The sequence below is a fragment of the Kogia breviceps genome, chromosome 13, assembly GCF_026419965.1.
Source record: "Kogia breviceps isolate mKogBre1 chromosome 13, mKogBre1 haplotype 1, whole genome shotgun sequence".
NCBI classification, from domain to species: domain Eukaryota; kingdom Metazoa; phylum Chordata; class Mammalia; order Artiodactyla; family Physeteridae; genus Kogia; species Kogia breviceps.
Genome location: NC_081322.1, coordinates 11,965,693 through 11,985,674, shown reverse-complemented (window position 1 = coordinate 11,985,674; position 19,982 = coordinate 11,965,693). Strand labels below are relative to the sequence as shown.

Genomic DNA, 19,982 nt, shown 5'->3' with positions numbered 1-19,982 from the left:
GCGCAAGACAACGTGCTCCCACGGCTGCTGCCGCTGCTGTGCAACAGAAAGTTCTTCTCTGACCGGAAGTCTTGCATCTTTGACCAACATCCATGGAAGAGCAGCAGGCTACAAGCTACAAGCAGGGTAAACCTGCTGACCCTTCATGCTTCCTGAGGATGACCTTACATGTTGGTTTCCTCTTTCTCTGTTCATTTCTCCTGACTCATCATCTTTCATTGACTGTTATGTCCTCATCTCCCTACACTTCTCGAAGCACTTTTACAAAAAGCATCGTTTGACCTTCAAAAATCCCTAAGAGGCATTTTTTATTCCCATCTAATGGGGAAAACACTGAGCCAGGACGGGTAAAAGACAAACCCAAGATCAGCAATCAAATCAGTCACAGAACAGCAATGAGAGTCCAGGTCTAACTCCTAATGTGTTATTAACTTGTGAATGTTTCCTAAAAGACAATTCACATGTAGTATATATATTCTCTGAGATGGGAAGATAGTTACCCACCGATATATTCCTTGTGTAGTAATACATGAAAAAAGCAAAAATGGCAATGAATAATAAAACTGAATACTCAAGCACCTGAAAGATACTAAAATGCATGATTTTAGACTTCTTTTATTATACATTATGACACTTGAATGATTATGCAACAAAACCAGATTCTGCTGTCACACTAATAGCCCATTTCTTTTATGTTTAAAGGGAGACACGGGAACAATACCCCAAATGTTTTCTTTATAACCAGCATTTTTCATCTTTGCACCAATCAAGAATGCTCTAAACATAAACTCCATTAATCGGAAAAAGGTTCCATATAATTTAAAGCTTCTTGCACAACTCTCTTTTGGGAGGCAAGTAAGAAGCATTTTTACTGGCTTTTCCTCTATAATTTGAGCAAAAAACTCAAAAGGCACTCTGCATGCAAGTTTGTCAGGCTATTATAAGTCATATCGTACCATGCCCAGAGAGACCAGAAAAAAAAAAATCAAAGTCTCTTAGAGTATAAGATTAGATTCTTTATACTAGAGAAATATCAAGTGATGTAAAATATCTAATTTTAAAAGCCCTATATCCCCTTATAGTATAAATCTACTGAATCCATAACAGGTACTGATCTATGGTTCAGGGTTCTAATATGCTTATAAATCACTAAATCTATAATTGCATAGTATATAACCACTTCAAGGTTGACAAGTTATAAAGTTTCTTTCTGAATATTAAATTTCACAAATACAGATAACATGATTATGACCAAGTAGTTAAAAATCTACCCTCCTCTTAAGAAAAATGAAGAAAGCACTAGATATTAAAGAGGAAAACAGAGCTAAACTGAATATACCAATAAGGTAACAAAGTTGCATCATAAAGTGATTCTTTAATTTTAACTCAATTATTATCATTATACTTACTGTGTAGATTATAGCTGCCAACATTCCAATCAAGGTCAGAGAACTAATGGAAAATGACAAGGCAGCTAAACCATCTGCAAAAGAAGAAAAACACTGTTAAAAATGTACAGGTATTCAAATGTTTACATTCAACAAATCAACAGAAATATAAAAATTGGGTTTCTTACACATTCCAAAGGAATAAACCCAATATGCATTACCTCATTCTTGAAGTGCTAACTCCAAGTGGAAAGGAGTTTTCAAATAGCTCTTCATAAATGGATTTGTTAAAGATCTTTCAGACTAAGACTTTCTTTCTTCCACCTCTTAAAATTAAAGAGGGAAATTACTGCCTAATTATTGAGCCTAAAAAGAAATCAGCAAAATACTAGATGCTCAAAAGTTGGCCAAAAAAATGCCCTGGCCTTTCTCAAAGGCAGCCCTTGAGAAATAACATGATAGGAACGCCACTGACCTTGGCCCTGTCTACCCTCTCCACTCAAACTCCTAGTTCCTCTGTTCTTAAATTTCAAGTAAGTTTTTAAAACACAGCCTAGAACTAAAATCGTAAAGAGTTTACTTCCCTCTTTAACTTGAAAGGAGCTAGCATGCTCCCTTAGTGAGGGGGGGAGAAGCAAACAAACAGAAAATAGATTCAAACATAATACCAAAACAGGAATACTATGCTAACAAGTTAGATCTAGGAAACTTTTTAAAGGAGGGCCAATGAGTGAGTAGTGAGAGTGACACTTTCAAATAAACATACCAGATAATACAATGAAATATGCAAATTTGAATATTCTTAAATTGGAGTAATATTAATTGTTCTAGTTTTACTACAGGTTCTATTGGACCTGTATTGATCTAGTTTAAATGCAGGTACTGTGGAACCAAATATAATTTTTAAATTAATTTAATGTATAATATTAAATAATAATAGAATGACCCATCTAATTTTTTTTTATGTACAGCTTTTTTTTTAACATCTTTGAGTATAACTCAATAGTTATAGTTACACTATTTACAATAGTGTGTTAGTTTCTCCTTTACAACAAAGTGAATCAGTTATACATATACATATGTTCCCATATCTCTTCCCTCTTGTGTCACCCTCCCTATCCCACCCCTCTAGGTGGTCACAAAGCACAGAGGTGAACTCCCTGTGCTATCTTATTAAAACTCACATCTCAGTTTTAAAATATAACACTTAGAGAGAGCATATTATTAACAAGTTCAGAAACTATTCAAGACAAATTTTTAAGCCTTAATTTTATTAACTGTAATACTACATTTTATTAAATCAAAGACCATTGTGCTATTATTTTCTTGATCTTACTAGAAGTATCAACAGAAAGTACTCATACAACTAGGAGAGGTCTGCCATTTGGCTGATAGCAATTTTAAGGTACCTCCACTTATAAAATACATCACAAAATCAGAGATATGAAAAATGTATAAAAATATGCATCTTAGAATTGATAAAGTGGAGTGTTCTGCTAAGATATCTGGCTAATCAAAAAGTTGATATTACTAATAGTGATAAGCAAAATGTACTCTAAAATATGGTGTTTAAGATGTGAGGTTTTTTAAATGTTAAGACTAAGGAGATTACAGCAAGTACAGTAATGCTACCTATTATAATCACTGATTCAAGTTATGCTAACACTCAAAGACTAGCCAAACTTATAGAATAATGTTTAGGGCAGAAGAGTAGTTACTAAAGAGACCTAAAGGAGTTAACTGCAGGAAAAGAAGCAATTTATTTCTCAGCAACAGGCTCAGGTACATAAATCCTGACATGCAGTGTCAGTTTATGCCAGACCTGCTATCCATATTCTTGCTGGTATCAGCAAGATATGAATGGACCACAATTTACAAGATGAAATCTTAAGTGGAAAGCAAGAAAATTAAGAAGTCGTACAGCAAAGACTCCAAGACCTAATTTAACCATCATTTAATATTGTATCTGGGTAAAGAGAAAGTGCTGATCAAAGAATGTACAGTACCTAATAAAAAGAATAAATACAAAAGCAACACGAATTTTCAGCATGTTTATAAAATAAGTTCTCTAGCTTTCACATGAAATTCTCAGTAATAAAATACACAGTCTTATTTGATATCAGTTTCTAACACCAACTATATTTTTCAATGATTAAGCAACTTTCTTAAGCTAACTTCCTAAACCGGCTTTTTTGTTCCTCTCTAAAAACCAAGGTCATGTTGATTAAGAGAAGGAAAACTTAGATCTTTTGGTGAGGTAAATTTATAACAAACTATTATTTCATCCACATAAAACCTCTGTAATTTATATTCCACAAAAAGATTACTTAATCATGATCAAATAGCAATATAGGGTTCTCTCAGTTAAAAATTAAAAATAAACACCAATATATCTAACACATTTCTTTAACATATTATTCTACATTATCCTAAGTGAATTAAAGACCACATAGAAATTATAAGACCTTTACCGTTAAAATACTTTGAAGATTACATTGTCTTTTCAACATGGTAATTTTATGAAGAAGTCAAGAGACTGGGCTATAGAACAGCTAGACGGCTAGAAGTCTCAGTAACACAAAGTTCCTAATTTGTCTAACATCCTTTTAACCACAGGTTAAAAGAATTATGAAGTTAAATTTTTAACAGTGTAAAAACAGACTATTTATGAAAAAAGTTGCAGGAGTCATGAAATATGAATTATTATGGATTTTATTTTTTAAAAGAATGCTTACGACTACTTCCAAGTTCTTCAAACAGGAACTTCACCTTTTCCCACTCTGTAGAATTTTTGTTATCAGGAAGATTCAATGGAACAAAAGCACTATGAAGGAGAAAATAATTGTTTAATGGTTTTATGGACAAAATGTCAAATAAAAGGAAATGACTTGACACTCAATTTTTAGTAATTTTTTAAACCAAGATCAACTTTCCCCCCAAAAGAATTAGCAAATCAAATCTGCACCAAGTACAGAGAGGTGTGAGAAGTTGCTTATCTATGTGTTTACCATATCACAAATTTGTTTTAATGGCTTAATTACTGTATTCAGCATAATTAGTTTCCTTTGTAATCCTGTGTATTTTATTTTTTGCATTTAAAACTATTTTGAGAAGGAGCCGTAGGTTCAAGATGGTCAAAAAGGTCCACAGCACAAAACAGGTTAAGAATTCCTTTGTTAAATCAGGAGAACAGAATATAAATATTAAGTAATGATTTCACTATATTTATATGCATAAAAAAGAACAGAAAAGAAATACACCAGAATTAGCAGTAAATATCTCATTGTAGAATCAGGGGTGCTTTTTACCTTCTTCTTAGTATTTTCCTGTATCCTTCAAGATTCTACCTAATATACATAATGAAAGTAAGTAGTTTCTATTTATTTTTCAATCAACAGCTGAGAGAAAGACAGACAGACAGACAGAAAGGCGCTTTATTATCTAGCTCAGAAGCAAGAAGACAAGAGATTAAAGTAGAAGGCTCAGTATCCCTTACATTGTGTATATGGAGAATCAAACAGGAATGTTAAGAAGTAACTAATACCACCTCCTTTCCAACCTAATTTTAATTGTAAGCAAAGCAGTAACATCTACCCTTTTTTGTGATGAAGAAATACTGCATGAGCTCACCAATTATATTTAAGTACCTGTCCTGATAATGTAAGCAAGTAAAATAAAGTAATTATTCTAATTTTTTGAAATTTCAAAAACCTTTACTCCTTGGTACTACCAATACTTTTTATTCTTATAAAAAGATGAATCATCAGACATGTCATGAGATTATTTAAATTTCTAACTACTTGCACTGACATCAGTTTACTACACTCTTCTCAATCTTGGAGATTTACTTCTCACTACTTTTAGAAAGAAAAGTGATTACTCACAGGGATAGAGCAATAAATGTAAAGAGCTCATTATCTGCTGCCCTGGTTATAAAATCAAAAACAAGTAAATAAAAGCAGAGGGTAGAATCAAAAAACAAACTCTTGCATACTATATACTTCTATAATGATATTAACTTATACATCAGCATTTCAACAAAAAGATAAGTCAAGTTTTTCCCAGATATATATATATATATATTTTTTTTTAAGTATATTTTGAACTTGTTCATTGGAATAACCACTTCTGTGAATATGCGGAAAAACTTCTATGTTGTATAAAATAACATCTAAAGTCTATTAAAATAGAAATATGTGTCACAAATACGTAAAAATAGCGTTCCTACTTAGAACATTCAGTATCTATGTCAGTTTTAGGTAATCAGACGTTCTGTCCAGTGGTAGAAGAAAAGCAGTTAGCTCTCTCGATCTTGACACTTTCATGTTCTAGTGGCTGAGCAGGGCTCTTGAGCAGTTCAAATATTTAATGAAGAATAACACCAGAGGAAACTTGACATGACCAAAAACTTAAAAATAATAATAATAATAATAATAATGAAAGGTTAAATGGCCCAAACTACGGTCAGAACGACTTCAGGAAAATACCTATTCTGAAGCAATCCAGCAGAGCGCTAACATCTCAGCACTATTATTTAGGTACAACTAAATAATAGCAAAAGCACAAACCCAAAGCAGGTTCCGCAGCCACCTGGCCACCAGTGCTGCATAATCCAAGAAACAGACATAAAATTTCTTCTCGTAAGCTAAGAGTAACATCCATAAGCAGAGTTCAAACGAGTTACAACTAAGTACGTCTATATGTCCTGGGCAATAATACTCAAAAACATTTAACCACCAATACGGCAAAGGCACTAACCAATCAACGGACGCTGGCCTTGGTCCTGAAGACCCTGCTAAGCCAGGCTTTACCCCTTGACTGGGCTGAGGGTGAGGTAAGAGACTCAGGAAGGCGGAGCATTTCAACCTGTTAACAACCAGAAGGGCCCAAGCAATGTTCGTGGCCAAATACCAGCCCTGCAGACAAAGACCTGCCGGGAGCACCTCCTAACAGATGCAGAGGCTGCTTCAGCCAGACGAGCCTGGACCACAGCCAGAGTCATTTCGAAGGGGAGGCAGCAGTTGTAAGACTCTCAGGCCTTTACCAAATGGTGACGGTCCTCAAGTAACCGAGAGTGTAATGGGATCTGTGTGGTAGAAAGGTACAGACACTTTCTTCATCTCAGTCCCTCTCAAAAAACTGGATACACAGAACCTCAGCTTTCACAGACACACAATGCTAGATCAAGATACGAACCGGAATCTCCGTGAGATTATAAATTTCCCTTAGGCTCTTAATAGTAAAACTGCTTAGAAAAAATATTTTACATTCCATCTGAGTGAGTTAGCTTAATACAGATTATCTCTTCAGGAAGAGACAAAGGAAAGGCTAATGAATTTCAGTGGATATGGAACTGAAATGATGAATTCAGCAGAACTGAAAATAAGATTTTCACCTCCTACCCTCAAATGCCAAGTCCTATTTATCTTCCAAATAGCCTGTTTCTTCCCCTCTGCTCTCCGTAACTACTCTAGTTCAGGCCCTCACCTCTCACCTGAACTACGACAGTGGTCACTAAGTGGCCTTCCCAGCTACCATTTCTATTTCACTCCCTGACCAACTCCCAAATGCCCCCTTTGACGCATCCTTCAGAGTTAGAGCCAATTCACACGTATTTGCTTTCCCATCTTCACACACCAACACATACACATCTGCCCTGCCTTTCAGTTGCTCAGCAGGATAAAATGCAACGTCTTAAACACTGTAAGTAAGACCCAGAGTCCACCTGTGTGGCTAAGGTCATGGTCTGTCACTTGCCACCACAAACACTTGAAATGTCACATCTTCATTTTATTTTCTTGTACTGAGGGAGGGAGGATTTAAATTTACATTGTAGTTTTTATATCATTCTTTAACGATTCCATGCTAACTTCAGTCTCTCAGTTACCAAATGTCATAGACTCAACTGTAAGTTGAGTCCCTCCAAAACTACTATGTTGAAGCGCTGACCCCCAATGGGAACAGTACTTGGATACAGGGCCTTTCGTAAGGTAATTAAGATTAAATAAGGCCCTAAGGGTGAGGCTCTGATCCGATGGGATTGGTGTCCTTGTAAGAAGAGGAAGAGACACCGGTGCTCTCTCTCTCCGCTGCCATCAGAGAGGAAAAGCCATGTGAGGACACCGTGAGAAGGTGGCCGTCCACAAGCCAAGGAGAGAGCTCCCACCAGAAACCAAACTCACTGACACCTTGATTGTAGACTTTTAGCCTCCAGAACTGTGAGAAAACAAGTGTCCACTGTTTAAGCTAGCCAGCCTGTGGTATTTTGTTTAGGTAGCACAAGTAGACTAATACAGATTGTGGTACCATGAAGCGGGTTGCTGCTACTTTGTAACAAATACCTAAAACATGTGCATGTGACTTTGGTACTCAGTGATAGGGAGAGGCCTAAAGAGTTTTGAGGGTGCATGCCAGAAAAAGCCTAAGCTGCCTTGAAGGGGCTATTGATAAAAACGTGAATGCTAAAGGCAGTTCTGTTGAGGACTCAGAAAGAAAAGAGGAGCGCTCTAGAGAACACTTCTGTCATCTTGGAGAAGACATACATCACCATGAATGGAAAGCTGGTAGCAATACGGACACTAAAGGTCATTCTGGGGAACTCTCAGCTGGAAATGAGGAACATGTTAATGGAAACTGAAAAGAAAGGAGATCCTTATTAGAAAGCGACAGAGAGCTTGGTTGAATTGTTTTGTAGTGTTTTACGGAAGGCAGAACCTTTAAGAGATAAAATGGGATATTTATTTAGCTGAGGAGAATTCTAAGCAAAGTGCTGGAAGAAGCTGGTTGGTTTCTCCTTACCATTTATAGTAAAGAGAGAGAGCAGAGAGATAGGTTAAGCAAAAAGGAAGCAGCCTATCCATATTGCAAAAAACGAGAAAGGGTGTTCTAAGAGTGTGGCTGAACACCCATCTGACAAGGAGGTTAGCATAGGTGGAAACCATGGATTTAATCAGCTACCTCAGCAGAAGACAGGAAGAGAGGCAGGGTGACGCTAGCAGAGACACGGCCAACTTGAACTACGGGAAGAGAGATGAGACAAAATAAAGGAAGGCTATGAGACTCTGGGGACCCTACAGGACAGGCTGATGGTTATCTAGTCGAGAACAAGCTTTACCCATCAAGAGAACCCAAGAGTGACCCCAGAGGCAATTCAGTTATCACCAGGGCTGCCACTTCTACTGCCCCAAGGAGGCAAGGCTGTTTCCTCCTCAATTTTAGAGGACAGGGTACCCCCCCCCCCCCGACCGCTCCGCTCAGCTGGCTGCCAGGGAGCTGATGCAGAGTCAAGGGGGCAGGCGGGGCCGCTGCCTAGGGCCATGGCAGTGACCTGCCCCTCGGGGGCCTGCAGGGCACAGCGTCCATCCAAGATGCTTAGTCTTGAGCCTTAAGGTCTGAGGGAATTTGCCTTGCTAGGTTTTGAACACGCTTGGCTCCCATCACTTCTTCTTTCCGATTTCTCCCTTTTAGAATGGAAATGCCTATCCTATGCCTGTCCCACCTTGTATCTTGGAAGCACATAACTTGTCCAGTTGCACAGGTTCTCTGCTGGGGAAGAATTCTGACTCAGGTGGAATCAGTCCCACCCGTACCTGATCTAGATGATGTTAGATGAGACTTAGGACTCCGACTGGATGCTGAGTTAAGACTTTGGGGGCTTGTTGGGATGAAGTAAATGCATTTTTTTGTGTGTGAGAAGATCATGAATTTTGGGGGGCCAGAGAACAGAGTATAGACTGAACTTGCCCTCACAAAATTAATGCTGAAGCGCTAATGGGATGGTATTTGGATACAGGGCCTTCAGGGAGGTAATTAAAGTTGAATGAAGTCATAACGATGGGACCCTAGCCCAACGGGATTGGTGTCCCTACAAGAAGAAGAGGAGACCCTGGAGATACTCTCTCGCCTGCGAAGCAGAGGAAAGACCAGGTGAGGACACAGTGAGAATGACACCGTCCCTGAGCCAGGAGGAGAGTCCTCACCAGAAACCAAACTTGCCCACACCCTAATCAGGACTTCAAGCCTCTACAACTGTGAGAAGATAAACACCTGCTGTTCACGGCAGTGTGAGCAGACTAATACAGGTGACCCTTGGACAACACGGGGGTTAGTGGCACCAACCCTCCACGCGGTCAAAACTCTGAGCATCGACGTATACTCGGCCCCCCAGACATGGTCCCACCATGTCCACAGTTCCTCAGCATCCACAGTTCCACATCCACACACTCCACCAGTCATGTAGTACTGTAGGGTTTACTACTGAAAAACACCCACGCATAAGTGGACCCGCACAGTTCAAACCCATGTTGTTCAGGGGTGAAGCACACACTACACCTGCTGTTCGTCTTTTTTCTAGTCTGCTGACCAACTTCCACTCCAGCAAATTTTGATTCCAAGATTACTTCCTCTCATGTCTTACACCTCATTCTGCAAGGCAGAACCTGCTACTCTACCATCAACACCTGGCGTCTATCTCTTATTAGAGCCCTTAAATATTGTAACTCAGGTTATCTATTTGCATCTCTCCCCATGTGAACCTTGAGGACAAACATCACGACCCTCCAACCTTATTCCCAAGACTGTCCAACCCACAGGAGTTCCAAGTGTTAGCTGCGTGAATTAGTTAAACCGAGACCACGTTTTTGCCATAGAATTATCTACTGTTTTATCAGAAAAAAAGACATCACTTAACAAAAACTAGAAGTGTGGCACCTTCAAGAAAGTTTCAGGAAATGCAGTCAATCAGTTAACCTAAATGTACCTCATTCAAATACTCATACACGGTAATGAGAAGAACACTGCCCTAGATAGCCAAACACTACTTGTCTTTTAGTCACAAACTTCTGGCTTGTGAAATAGAGGAGTCCACACATTCTCCCCTACATCAGCGTCCTGGGCGGATGCCTTCACCTCAAATACGGAGGAGAAAATAAAGGCGATCAGAGAGGAACTCCTTCACCTGCCCCCCAAACCTAAGCACCCACCTGGAACTCTTCTAATTCTTATCCCTCTCAGAACCACGGAGGAAACGTCCCTCCCCCTGACCGGAGCCTCCCATTGCCTGAGTGCTTTGGACGCCCTTCCTGCTCTCTTGTTACCCCCCAACAGCCAACGCCATCAACTCCACCAAAAAAGGGCCCCGGTACTAAGAAAGGCAGGAGGCGACACAGGGAGTACCGCACAGCAGTCATTTAGCTTACTGCCCACGCTTTACACAAGATAGAGCTCATTTTCTTCGTTGGAAGTTGCCACTGGAAAAGAGCAGAGACTAAAACTTGCGTTTCCTAATGCCTGACCTGGGGGCTTACACTCCGAATCTCCTCCTGAGCGCTCCTAAGACCTACCCATGAACCAAGCTGAGCTTCTGATGTTCCTTCCCTCTCCAAACCGGCTCCTCCTTCAGATTTGCCTGTTGATGATAACGTCACCCTTCCCGTGTAGTAAAGAGTTCGGCCTTGCCCCAAAACGAGGCCTGACTTTTGCCCATGATTCTGGGATTGATGGGGGTGTCCGTGTTCAGGACAGGGGATGGCCACACCCAACCTTAGGTGGTGGCCAGAAAGACCAACATGTGGTTTAGGGTGGGGCTTTGGGCCAGTGGCATCAGTGGGGGCTGATATAACCAGGCGGGCCGTCAGTCACTCAGACACACCTGCATGAGAGGGTCTCAATAAAAACGCCAAGTACCAAGGCTCACATGAGCCTCCCTGGCTGGCAATACAAATATCCCCCCAGCTTTCTGAAGGTCCATTTTATACCGCTTCACTTTTACTAAAGGCCTACAATAGCACCTATTTTCAAAAGAAATCTGAAGGATCGTCACTTTTACGAAAAAGGCAAAAAGCGAAGACATCGTCAGCGCTGGTCCTGGACTGAGCTGCCACAGAGGCGGCGTGCAGTGCACCCAGGGCAAAGAGCGAGGCCCCGCCAAGCTCCCTGCCGGGGGCCACGCCCAGCATCTGAGCACCGGCCACCACGGCTCTGACCTTTGTCTGTGGGCATCTGTGCTTTACCCGATTTATCTTGCGCGTCCGTGAACCAGATGTGTCCTAAGGTAATTGCTTCTTCCCTTTTCAGCTCAGGAAAGCTTTCACAGGAACCGTCTACTTTTGGATGGCAGGGGAAACCTGTACTCCACGCACACTGTCATACATGGAAGCCAGAAGGGGAATGTGTCCCGAGGACTACACACGCTTCACATCTGGAATCTTCCCAGACTGTCCTATGCATCTCTTAAAAGGTTGATTTTAGTCTGTATTCTTTACCTGTAATAGATGGTAACCATGAATGTAACTGCTTTTGGTGAGTTCTGTGAGTCCTTCCAGAGAATTATCAAAGCTGAGGGTGGTTTTAGGAACTCCCCAAAGCTTGCGGTTGGCTTCAAAAGTGAGAGAAGTGCTCCTAGGACTCTGCAGCTGGGCTAACTCCAGGGGTATCCTCCATCCCTTTCTCTCTCGTACCCCCCATACCTGACCTACCAGAAGATCCTGCCGGCTCTCTCTCCAAAAGACAGGCAGGATCCAGTCACTGCTGCCGCCATCCTGTCTTGCCTGCGTTACTGAACAGACCTCGTGTCTCCTGCCTTACCCCCCGCAAAGCCAACCCTCAAAACACCACCCGGAGATCTCTGCAAAATGTCGCTCGTGTCACTCCACGACCAGAGCCCCAGAACTGCTTCCCGCTCCTCGAGAAGAGAGGCCAGAGTCCTGGCAACAGCCCCGGATGCCCCGCTCGGGTCGGCAGCTCCGGCCCCGCTGACCGCACCTTCAGCTACTCCCGCCTCCGCTCCAGCCACTCCTCCACTCCAGCCGCCCTGCTTTCCTCACTTTGTCTCGAACATGCCAGACGCTCTCCTGCTTCGGGGCTTTTTACCCGCTTTTGCTCTGACAACGACGCTCTTCCCTCCACGTGTTCACGGCTCCTGCACCTCCTTCAAGCATCTTCTCACCCTACCTTCTCAGCAGTGCCTTCCCCGAAAATGTCATGCCCCCAACACAAGCTATTTTCTTCGTCCGCTCCCCTAACCCCTACTGAACGTACGCTCTGTGAGAAGGAACTGTCCTTTCTATTAATCGCTGCTTCCCCAGCGCCTTGTACAGTATCTGGAACACATCAGGAGCACAGTAAGTATTTGGAAAATAAGTGAATATTTTATCATTCAAAATATCTGGTCAAACCGTCACTTCTCGTTATTAGTGGATTTACAAGGAGCTGTTTGCTTCACTTTTAATACACTGCTTCTAAATAAATAAATATCATGCAGACAAGCAGTTAAAGCTTATTAAAATCATACAAAATGTAAACTCTCTAGGACTGAAGATGATCTTCCATGCAAAGAACCCACAAACTTCAGAAGAAACTTCAGGAACCCTTTTGTCTGGGAAAGATATTCTGGCTGTTGTAAAGATATATGGTTTTACGGATAGGTTCTCAGCCATGTTCTAAATCAGGAGCTGGCCAGCTATCAACTGCCTGTGTCTGTAAAGTTTTCCTGGCACTCAGTCACATCCTTTGGTTTATGTATTGTCTGTGATTCGAGCTACAGGAAGAGAGCTGAGCAGTGCCACATGGACCCCTAGCCTGAAATATTTACTATCTACCCTTTAAGAAAAGTTTGCTGATCTCTATTTAGATTTACAGATAAGGGACCCGAACACTGACAAAGCAAACTCACCTAACTATATCTGGCTTAATTTAAAAAGGCAAAAAAGACTTTAAAAAATATATTTAAGAGCTAAAATAAATAGCAAAACCACTAAAATGTGTCTTTTCAGCAAGTACTCTCTTTCATAACATTATCAAGGCAAGAAAGGGACCTAAAAATATAGTTTGACTATAGAACATGTGCATTCTAAGAACTCCTAGAACTACAAAAAGTTACTGACCGATTTTATTCCCACCACAAACTGTATTTGATAATTTATTTTTATTTATTGAAAATTCTGAGACCAAATCACAAGCAGAAACTTTAAAAAACTTATTAGCACCTCATATATTTCCTAACATAAAAAACAAAATTATCAAGATCTATTTTAACAAAGATAAATGTCTTCCATTAAACAGGGACAAATGTTTTCCAAAAAGAAAACTTTAAATGTATAAAAAGTGTGCAAAATTTTATTGCCATTACTTTATAAAAACTTAAGGAAGAAGAATTAAGAATGAACTCATTGACAGAGTTTAATTCAAAGATTTAAAGACTGATGCATCAAATCTGAAAAGATATCCAGACAAGGATTTTTCATCAAAGTGTTGTTTATAAAAATGGAAAAACTGCTAACATCATAAGAATCAAAGTAGTCATAACTAGAAGATCAAATAAATTGTTGTATCCTAAGAAGGAAATGCAATACAGACAAAATTGATGGATATACATTCACTATACTGAAGAGATGTCAACCAGTGGATTACCAAGAATCCCATAAAATATAATCACATTTGTGTAAAATTATAACATGGAAGGTTATGTGGGAGAAGGGCCTTTCCGCACGTATTTGAGCATATAAAAAATGTCTAGACAGAACATTGTAGAAAAAAAGGTTAATTATGGTTACTGCTTGTTGGTGATGTAAAAGGTAGTTTGTTCTTTTTTTAAAGATTTTCTTAATCTTCTTTCCTAGACTTTTATGAATGAGTCCTTATTATTATTATTGTTAAAATAATGCTATTTCCATTTTCAGGAAAACAAAAATCAAGACTTACCCAACTAAAAGAAGTAGTGCACAAATCACAACAAATCCGAAAGTATACTTGAATGCTGTTTTAATTTGCTAGATGTCAAGGGAGAAAAAATATTCCATTTAGTAAGACTTTTAAAACATAAAATATTCTCAGCTATAGTGTAACAGCACTTTCATATCCTATGCACATTTATATTCAACTGTGTAAAGCTCCCCTTGTTGAAAAATAAATCTTAAAATTTAAAGAAAAACAATGTATATACCAGATCTTAAGTATCTATCAAACTACACTAGATTTTTAAAATCTTTTCAATCGTTAGACCTTGTGAAAAGCAGAACACCTAAAGCATAATTAACTCTCCAGTGGGAGAATTAATAGTAACTAACTTACTTTAATAAAATTACAATGTTTAATAAAATATTTCTCAAAACAGGGAGCATTCAGAATCCACAATGCCCCTACCCCAATTCACCAAAATGAGTTAAGTAATAATTAATAATTACAATAAATATTTAATTTACATATGTTTGTATGTATATATCATATATAAAACATATACTTATGTATACTTATTATATAAGATCCCACATGCCACGAGGCATGGCCAATAAATAAATAAATAAATCAATGTCACGAGACGGATGATGGTATCATTAAAAAAAAAAGTTAACTTTATGCTTTTATATGATGAATTCTTATTCACAAATACCTAAAGTAAAAGTAAGGAGGGTCAACCAAAAGGGATGGGGAAGATATGCTTTAGAAGAAGTGAAGAGAAGAGAAAGCATTTATATCTCATTCGGTTTTGAACAGTAAACTGGCGCCCAGACACTTTACCTTACATAACCTTGGGTTTTCAAATGTAGAGTTACATAGGATCTGCAAACAATAATTCGACTTTCTTTATAAATACTTCAGCATAGTATTTTTTTTCTCTAACAAATTGCACTGATTGCCACTCTGGGAATCATTTAAAATACTGTTGAAGTACTATGCTCATGATCTGAATGCAAATGCTTTAAGGTTTTAATAAACACGGCTATGCATAATGCTGGCTTTTGAGTGAATATATTTGTGTATTTAAATACAAAACAAAAACAAGGTGTAAAACAAATTCCTATAACTCAATAAAAAGACAAAAGAAACTTATTCCTTTTCTGCTGCTTTTTTCCCCTGAAATCAGAAATAGTGTTCGATTTTCGCAAATACCCTTCAACATACAATTTCTTCGAGGACCTATTAAATTACTATCTATTAACAGATGTGCTGATTCTAAACCACCAACGCAATCTAGAGATAGGCCCAACTCGGTTATACTGCATTAATGTACTTTTAAGATGCTCCTAAATTCTATCTGCTAATGTTTTAGTGAAGATTTTTATACCAAGACTTAAGTGACCTTGATCTGCAGTTTGGGGCGTGCACGTGTGCTCTACTAATCAGGTTTCTGTATTGGCGTTACCATGGACTAGTAAGACCAGTCTGCAAATGTTCCTCCTTTATGCCCTAGAACAGGGGTCAGCAAACTACATCCTGTGGGCCACACGCAGCCCCTTCCTACTTCACATCACACTCGCTGAGTCCTGTGTCTCTGGCTACTTTCACATTATGACCACAGGGCTGAGTGGCTGAGACAGAGTCTGTAAGGCCTACAAAGCCTAAGATATTTACAACCTGGCCTTTTACAGAAACAAGCCTGCTGACCCCTGCTCTAGAACTGCTCTAAAACAACAGTCACAAGTCCCGTGTGGTTCCTGAGCACCTGGGATATGGCTGGCTGGAACTGGAGTGTGCTGTAAGTGTAAAATGCACTCTAAATTTCAAAGACAGAGTGTGACAAAATGTAATGTCTCATTACTAACATGTTTTTGACTATTTGAAATAATGATGCTTGCGACATATTACATTAAATAAAATGTGTCATGAGAAATAATTTCAACTGCTCTTTCTACTTATTTTAATGTGGCTACTAGAAAATTTAAAATTTCACATGTGGATTACATTATATTTCTATTAGACAACACTGCTCTAGAATAAATTCAAAGTCACATCACTCTCTGAAAAAGAAGGAAATAATCTTTTTCCCCCTAAACTGAGACCTCTAAATTAAAGCTACTCACAGTGCATTTACCAGTATCATCATCATCCTTTTCTTCATAGTAGAAGTAGACAAAAGGGATCCAGAAGAACACACAGAATAATATAACAGAATATAAGGCTGTGGAAAGAAATAAGCTGAGTTAAGATAAAACACATGGACTTAATAACTGTTTCATATATATATATACACACACACACACACACACACACACACACACACACACACACACACACATACTCCCCATCTGATCCCTAGAACCGTAACTCTATAGGTATATGTAATATCCAAAATCAGCCTTTTCTGATCCCCATTCCAAGAAATCAACACCACTATTACGTAACAAATCATAATTCAAGTTAACTATGGGGCAATTTTTAGCAATAATCATGATAGTAACTGTGCCGATAAATTGTGGCAGCTAACATCTCAGGTCTCATTATGTACTCACCAGTGCTAAGAACTTTCTGTGAACCATCTCATTTAAATAAACTTTAACTTTTGTCTTCCTTCTACCTTAATACTGAGTACAGCTGACACATTTGCCAGTCACTCAAGTTAAAGAAACAACTATAACTGATACTGCATTTTTGATACAAATGATTTCCCTAATCTAAGTTTAAAATATGCAGTGTTATGAAACTGATCTTATAACAAATCAAGATAAAGTAAAAACAGTAAAACAGTAAAACCAGATTCAAAGTTAACTAACATGAATTTCTATTTATCTGCTTTAAAATAACATTAGATTTGAGATACTTTCAACCAGTAGTCAGTCAATCAAAATATTTCTTTTAATTCAATACAGAACTTAAAATTTGAACAGCAAAAGATACAGTATTTAAAGTAAAAACAACATAAATAACTTTTTGAGACTTAACAAACCTACCTAAGAAACCTGGCCTTAAAACCTCCTGTGTATTTACATTTATTTGCATATACATAAGTTCATGGAAAATAGTGACAACATAATTATATAAAGCAACCACAGGATGATAATCATTATACTCCTTTATTTTTAAAAAAGTATTTGTTAGTAATGTATAATAAACTCCAAATTACTTATTCTCTTGGAAGGAACAACTGTATGAGTTACAGAGTTTTTTTTTAAACATGATCTATATACCTGCTAGCACCATCTCATTTATCTGGAGGCCACTTATGAAACAGCCTCCACTAACTGCAACAGAGTTAAAAAAAAAAAAACTCAGAACAGGGCCCTAAATAACTGACAGAAAAATCAGAGTTAATTTATACTGACCAATCACAAAATGACTGTCAGCATACTGAATTTTGGCACTACAGATATTCAGTGAAATTTATGCAATCTTTTAATACTATGATAAACTAATAATGACAGTAAATCTTTAAGGGTAATGAATATTGGTGTTTCTACTACAAACCAGAGACAAGTCAGTATTAACATTTCTATTACAAATCTAAGAGCCAGTGGAAATAAACAAGTACTGAAAAAAGTAACAAAAATAAGTATTCTAAAAGCTTCAAAAAATTAAACACGGGCTTCCCTGGTGGCGCAGTGGTTGAGAGTCCGCCTGCATCGGTCCGGGAAGATCCCACATGCTGCGGAGCGGCTAGGCCCGTGAGCCATGGCCGCTGAGCCTGTGCGTCCGGAGCCTGTGCTCCGCAACTAGAGAGGCCACAGCAGTGAGAGGCCAGCGTACCGCAAAAAAAAAAAAAAAAAAAATTAAACACAAAGGGAAAGTACTATAGATCACCATACCAATATTATGATTGAAATAATCAAATAATCGTACAGAAGAGGAAAAACCCTAAATTAGGACAACAGAGTATAGTGGGCTGACAACCACATGCCAGAAACTTTGATGAACTGACAGACGCAGTAAGATTTGGCTTCAGCCTCACTACATCATTTGTGTCTACTACTTGGTGGCCTAGGACGTCACACAGCCAAAGAGCCTAATGACTATTTCATAAGCATTCCTGGTATTCCTGAACTTGTGTGATCAATGACCTTGTAAATGCCTAAGTTACCATTATAGTCATTTAGCATAACAAGGTATAAAATTAACTCCTATAAATAAAATACAAATAACCCACTTTTAAAAATAGACAAAAGACAGATACTTCATCACAGAAGATATACAAAATGGCCAAAAAGCACTTTTAACAGGTGCTCATCATCATTAGTCATCAGGAAGATGCAAACTAAACCTGTAATGAGATACTACAGACCCACTAGGATGGCTAAAATGAAACTGACAATACCAAGTGTTGTCAAAAATGCAGAACAACAGACATTCCCATACTTTGCTAGAGGGAGTATAAAACAGCACAACATTGTAGAAAACTGTTCAGTAGTTTCTTACCAAGTTAAACATATACCTACCATATGACTGAACAATTCTATTCCCCCGGCAATGAAGTGCAGCAACATATGCAAAGTCCTTCTGACCAGAGAAGGCTGCCTGAGTTGCAGAGTCCAGGACTCTTACTGGGGATTTAGAATATAGGCACATTTGCCTGAGTGACCAGCTATGATGACCAAATACAGACCCCAAGAAGGAAAGCAAGTATTCACCATAAATCACGCACACAAACAAGCTAAACAAGTTGGACTGTGTGGTTCCATGCCGTATTCAGCTGTACAGAACCATTTAGCAATTAGTAACATTAGGGAACACCCAAGGGCCAGATTCCCAGGTATTGGTCAAGTGTCAGCCACACAAGCAGGTCCTCCTGAAGATACGTGAGAATTAAACAATATCGGGTCTGATTCACAACAAAAAAGTTGACAGCCACATTACTAACAGTGATCAAAAACTGGAATGGACCCAAATGTCCACCACCAACAGGTGAACGGATACACTGAGTGGTACAGTCCCACAAATGACTACTATACAGCAATAAGAAAGACTAAACTATGAACACACGTGATGAGGATGAACCTCACAGACCGTAAACTGAATAAAAGCAGCACAGACACAAGAATACGTCTTCTATGGTTGAACTTGTGGAAGTTCGAGAACTAGCAAAACCGGTTTATTATGACCCAAACCAAAAACGTGGTTGGGCAGCTACTGACTATAAAGAGACATGAGGATGTACAGCAACCAAAAATCTCCTATGTTGCTGGTAGGAATATCCAGAAAAGACAATTTCTAGGAACCAACACGTGGAGGAAGGAAGGGGGGAAGACACAATTCTGAAGAGACTCTTAACATCCCCTCAGCCTGGCACTGCTCTAAGTCTTTGTTTCCCTGACACCACATTCTAAGCTACCTTCTGGTTATCTGACTGTTCTTTCTCAGTGTCCTTCAAAAAGATTTCTTCCTGTAGCCTGTAAATGTTAAACTGTGAAGAAGGAATTAAATTAACATTTTTATGTGTTTTGGATCAGTTCTAATGCCAAGTTGGACTTATATCAATAGATCTGTAAATGGAAAAAAAAATGCTGCTACCACTATCATCAAACAGAGACATTGCTTCATTTAAAGATCTACTTCAGCCTCACGGGCTTCCTCCCTGCATAGCCTGGGAGCGACAGCCCTCCCCTCGTACCTGACTGGGCCTCTGGGGTGAGGAGGTGCTACACGAAAGGAAATCTGAAGCACAGAGAGGTACACTGCCTGGTCAAAGATCACAGAACTACCGTGTGGCTGACAGGGTCTCTGCTCCGGCCGAGTGTCAAGTCTGAGCCTCTGAGGTGGGAGAGCCGAGTCCAGGACATTGGACCACTGGAGACCTCCCATCCCCATGTGATATCAATCAGCGAGAGTTCTCCCAGAGATCTCCATCTCAACGCTAAGACCCAGCTCCACTCAACGACCAGCAAGCTC

General features: G+C 39.1%; 1 protein-coding gene across 2 annotated transcripts in view; it reads right to left on the bottom strand.

Annotated features, from left to right (window-relative positions):
• LMBRD1 (LMBR1 domain containing 1) overlaps positions 1-19,982 on the bottom strand; it is a 116,310-nt gene that overhangs the window by 61,401 nt on the left and 34,927 nt on the right. For both annotated transcript variants that reach the window (XM_059083830.2, XM_067011390.1), the window contains 4 exons: positions 16,187-16,284; positions 14,088-14,155; positions 4,124-4,212; positions 1,410-1,483 (listed from right to left, as the gene is read on the bottom strand). In XM_059083830.2, coding sequence (XP_058939813.1) covers positions 1,410-1,483; positions 4,124-4,212; positions 14,088-14,155; positions 16,187-16,284 — 329 coding nt within the window. The remainder of the gene's footprint in view (positions 1-1,409; positions 1,484-4,123; positions 4,213-14,087; positions 14,156-16,186; positions 16,285-19,982) is intronic.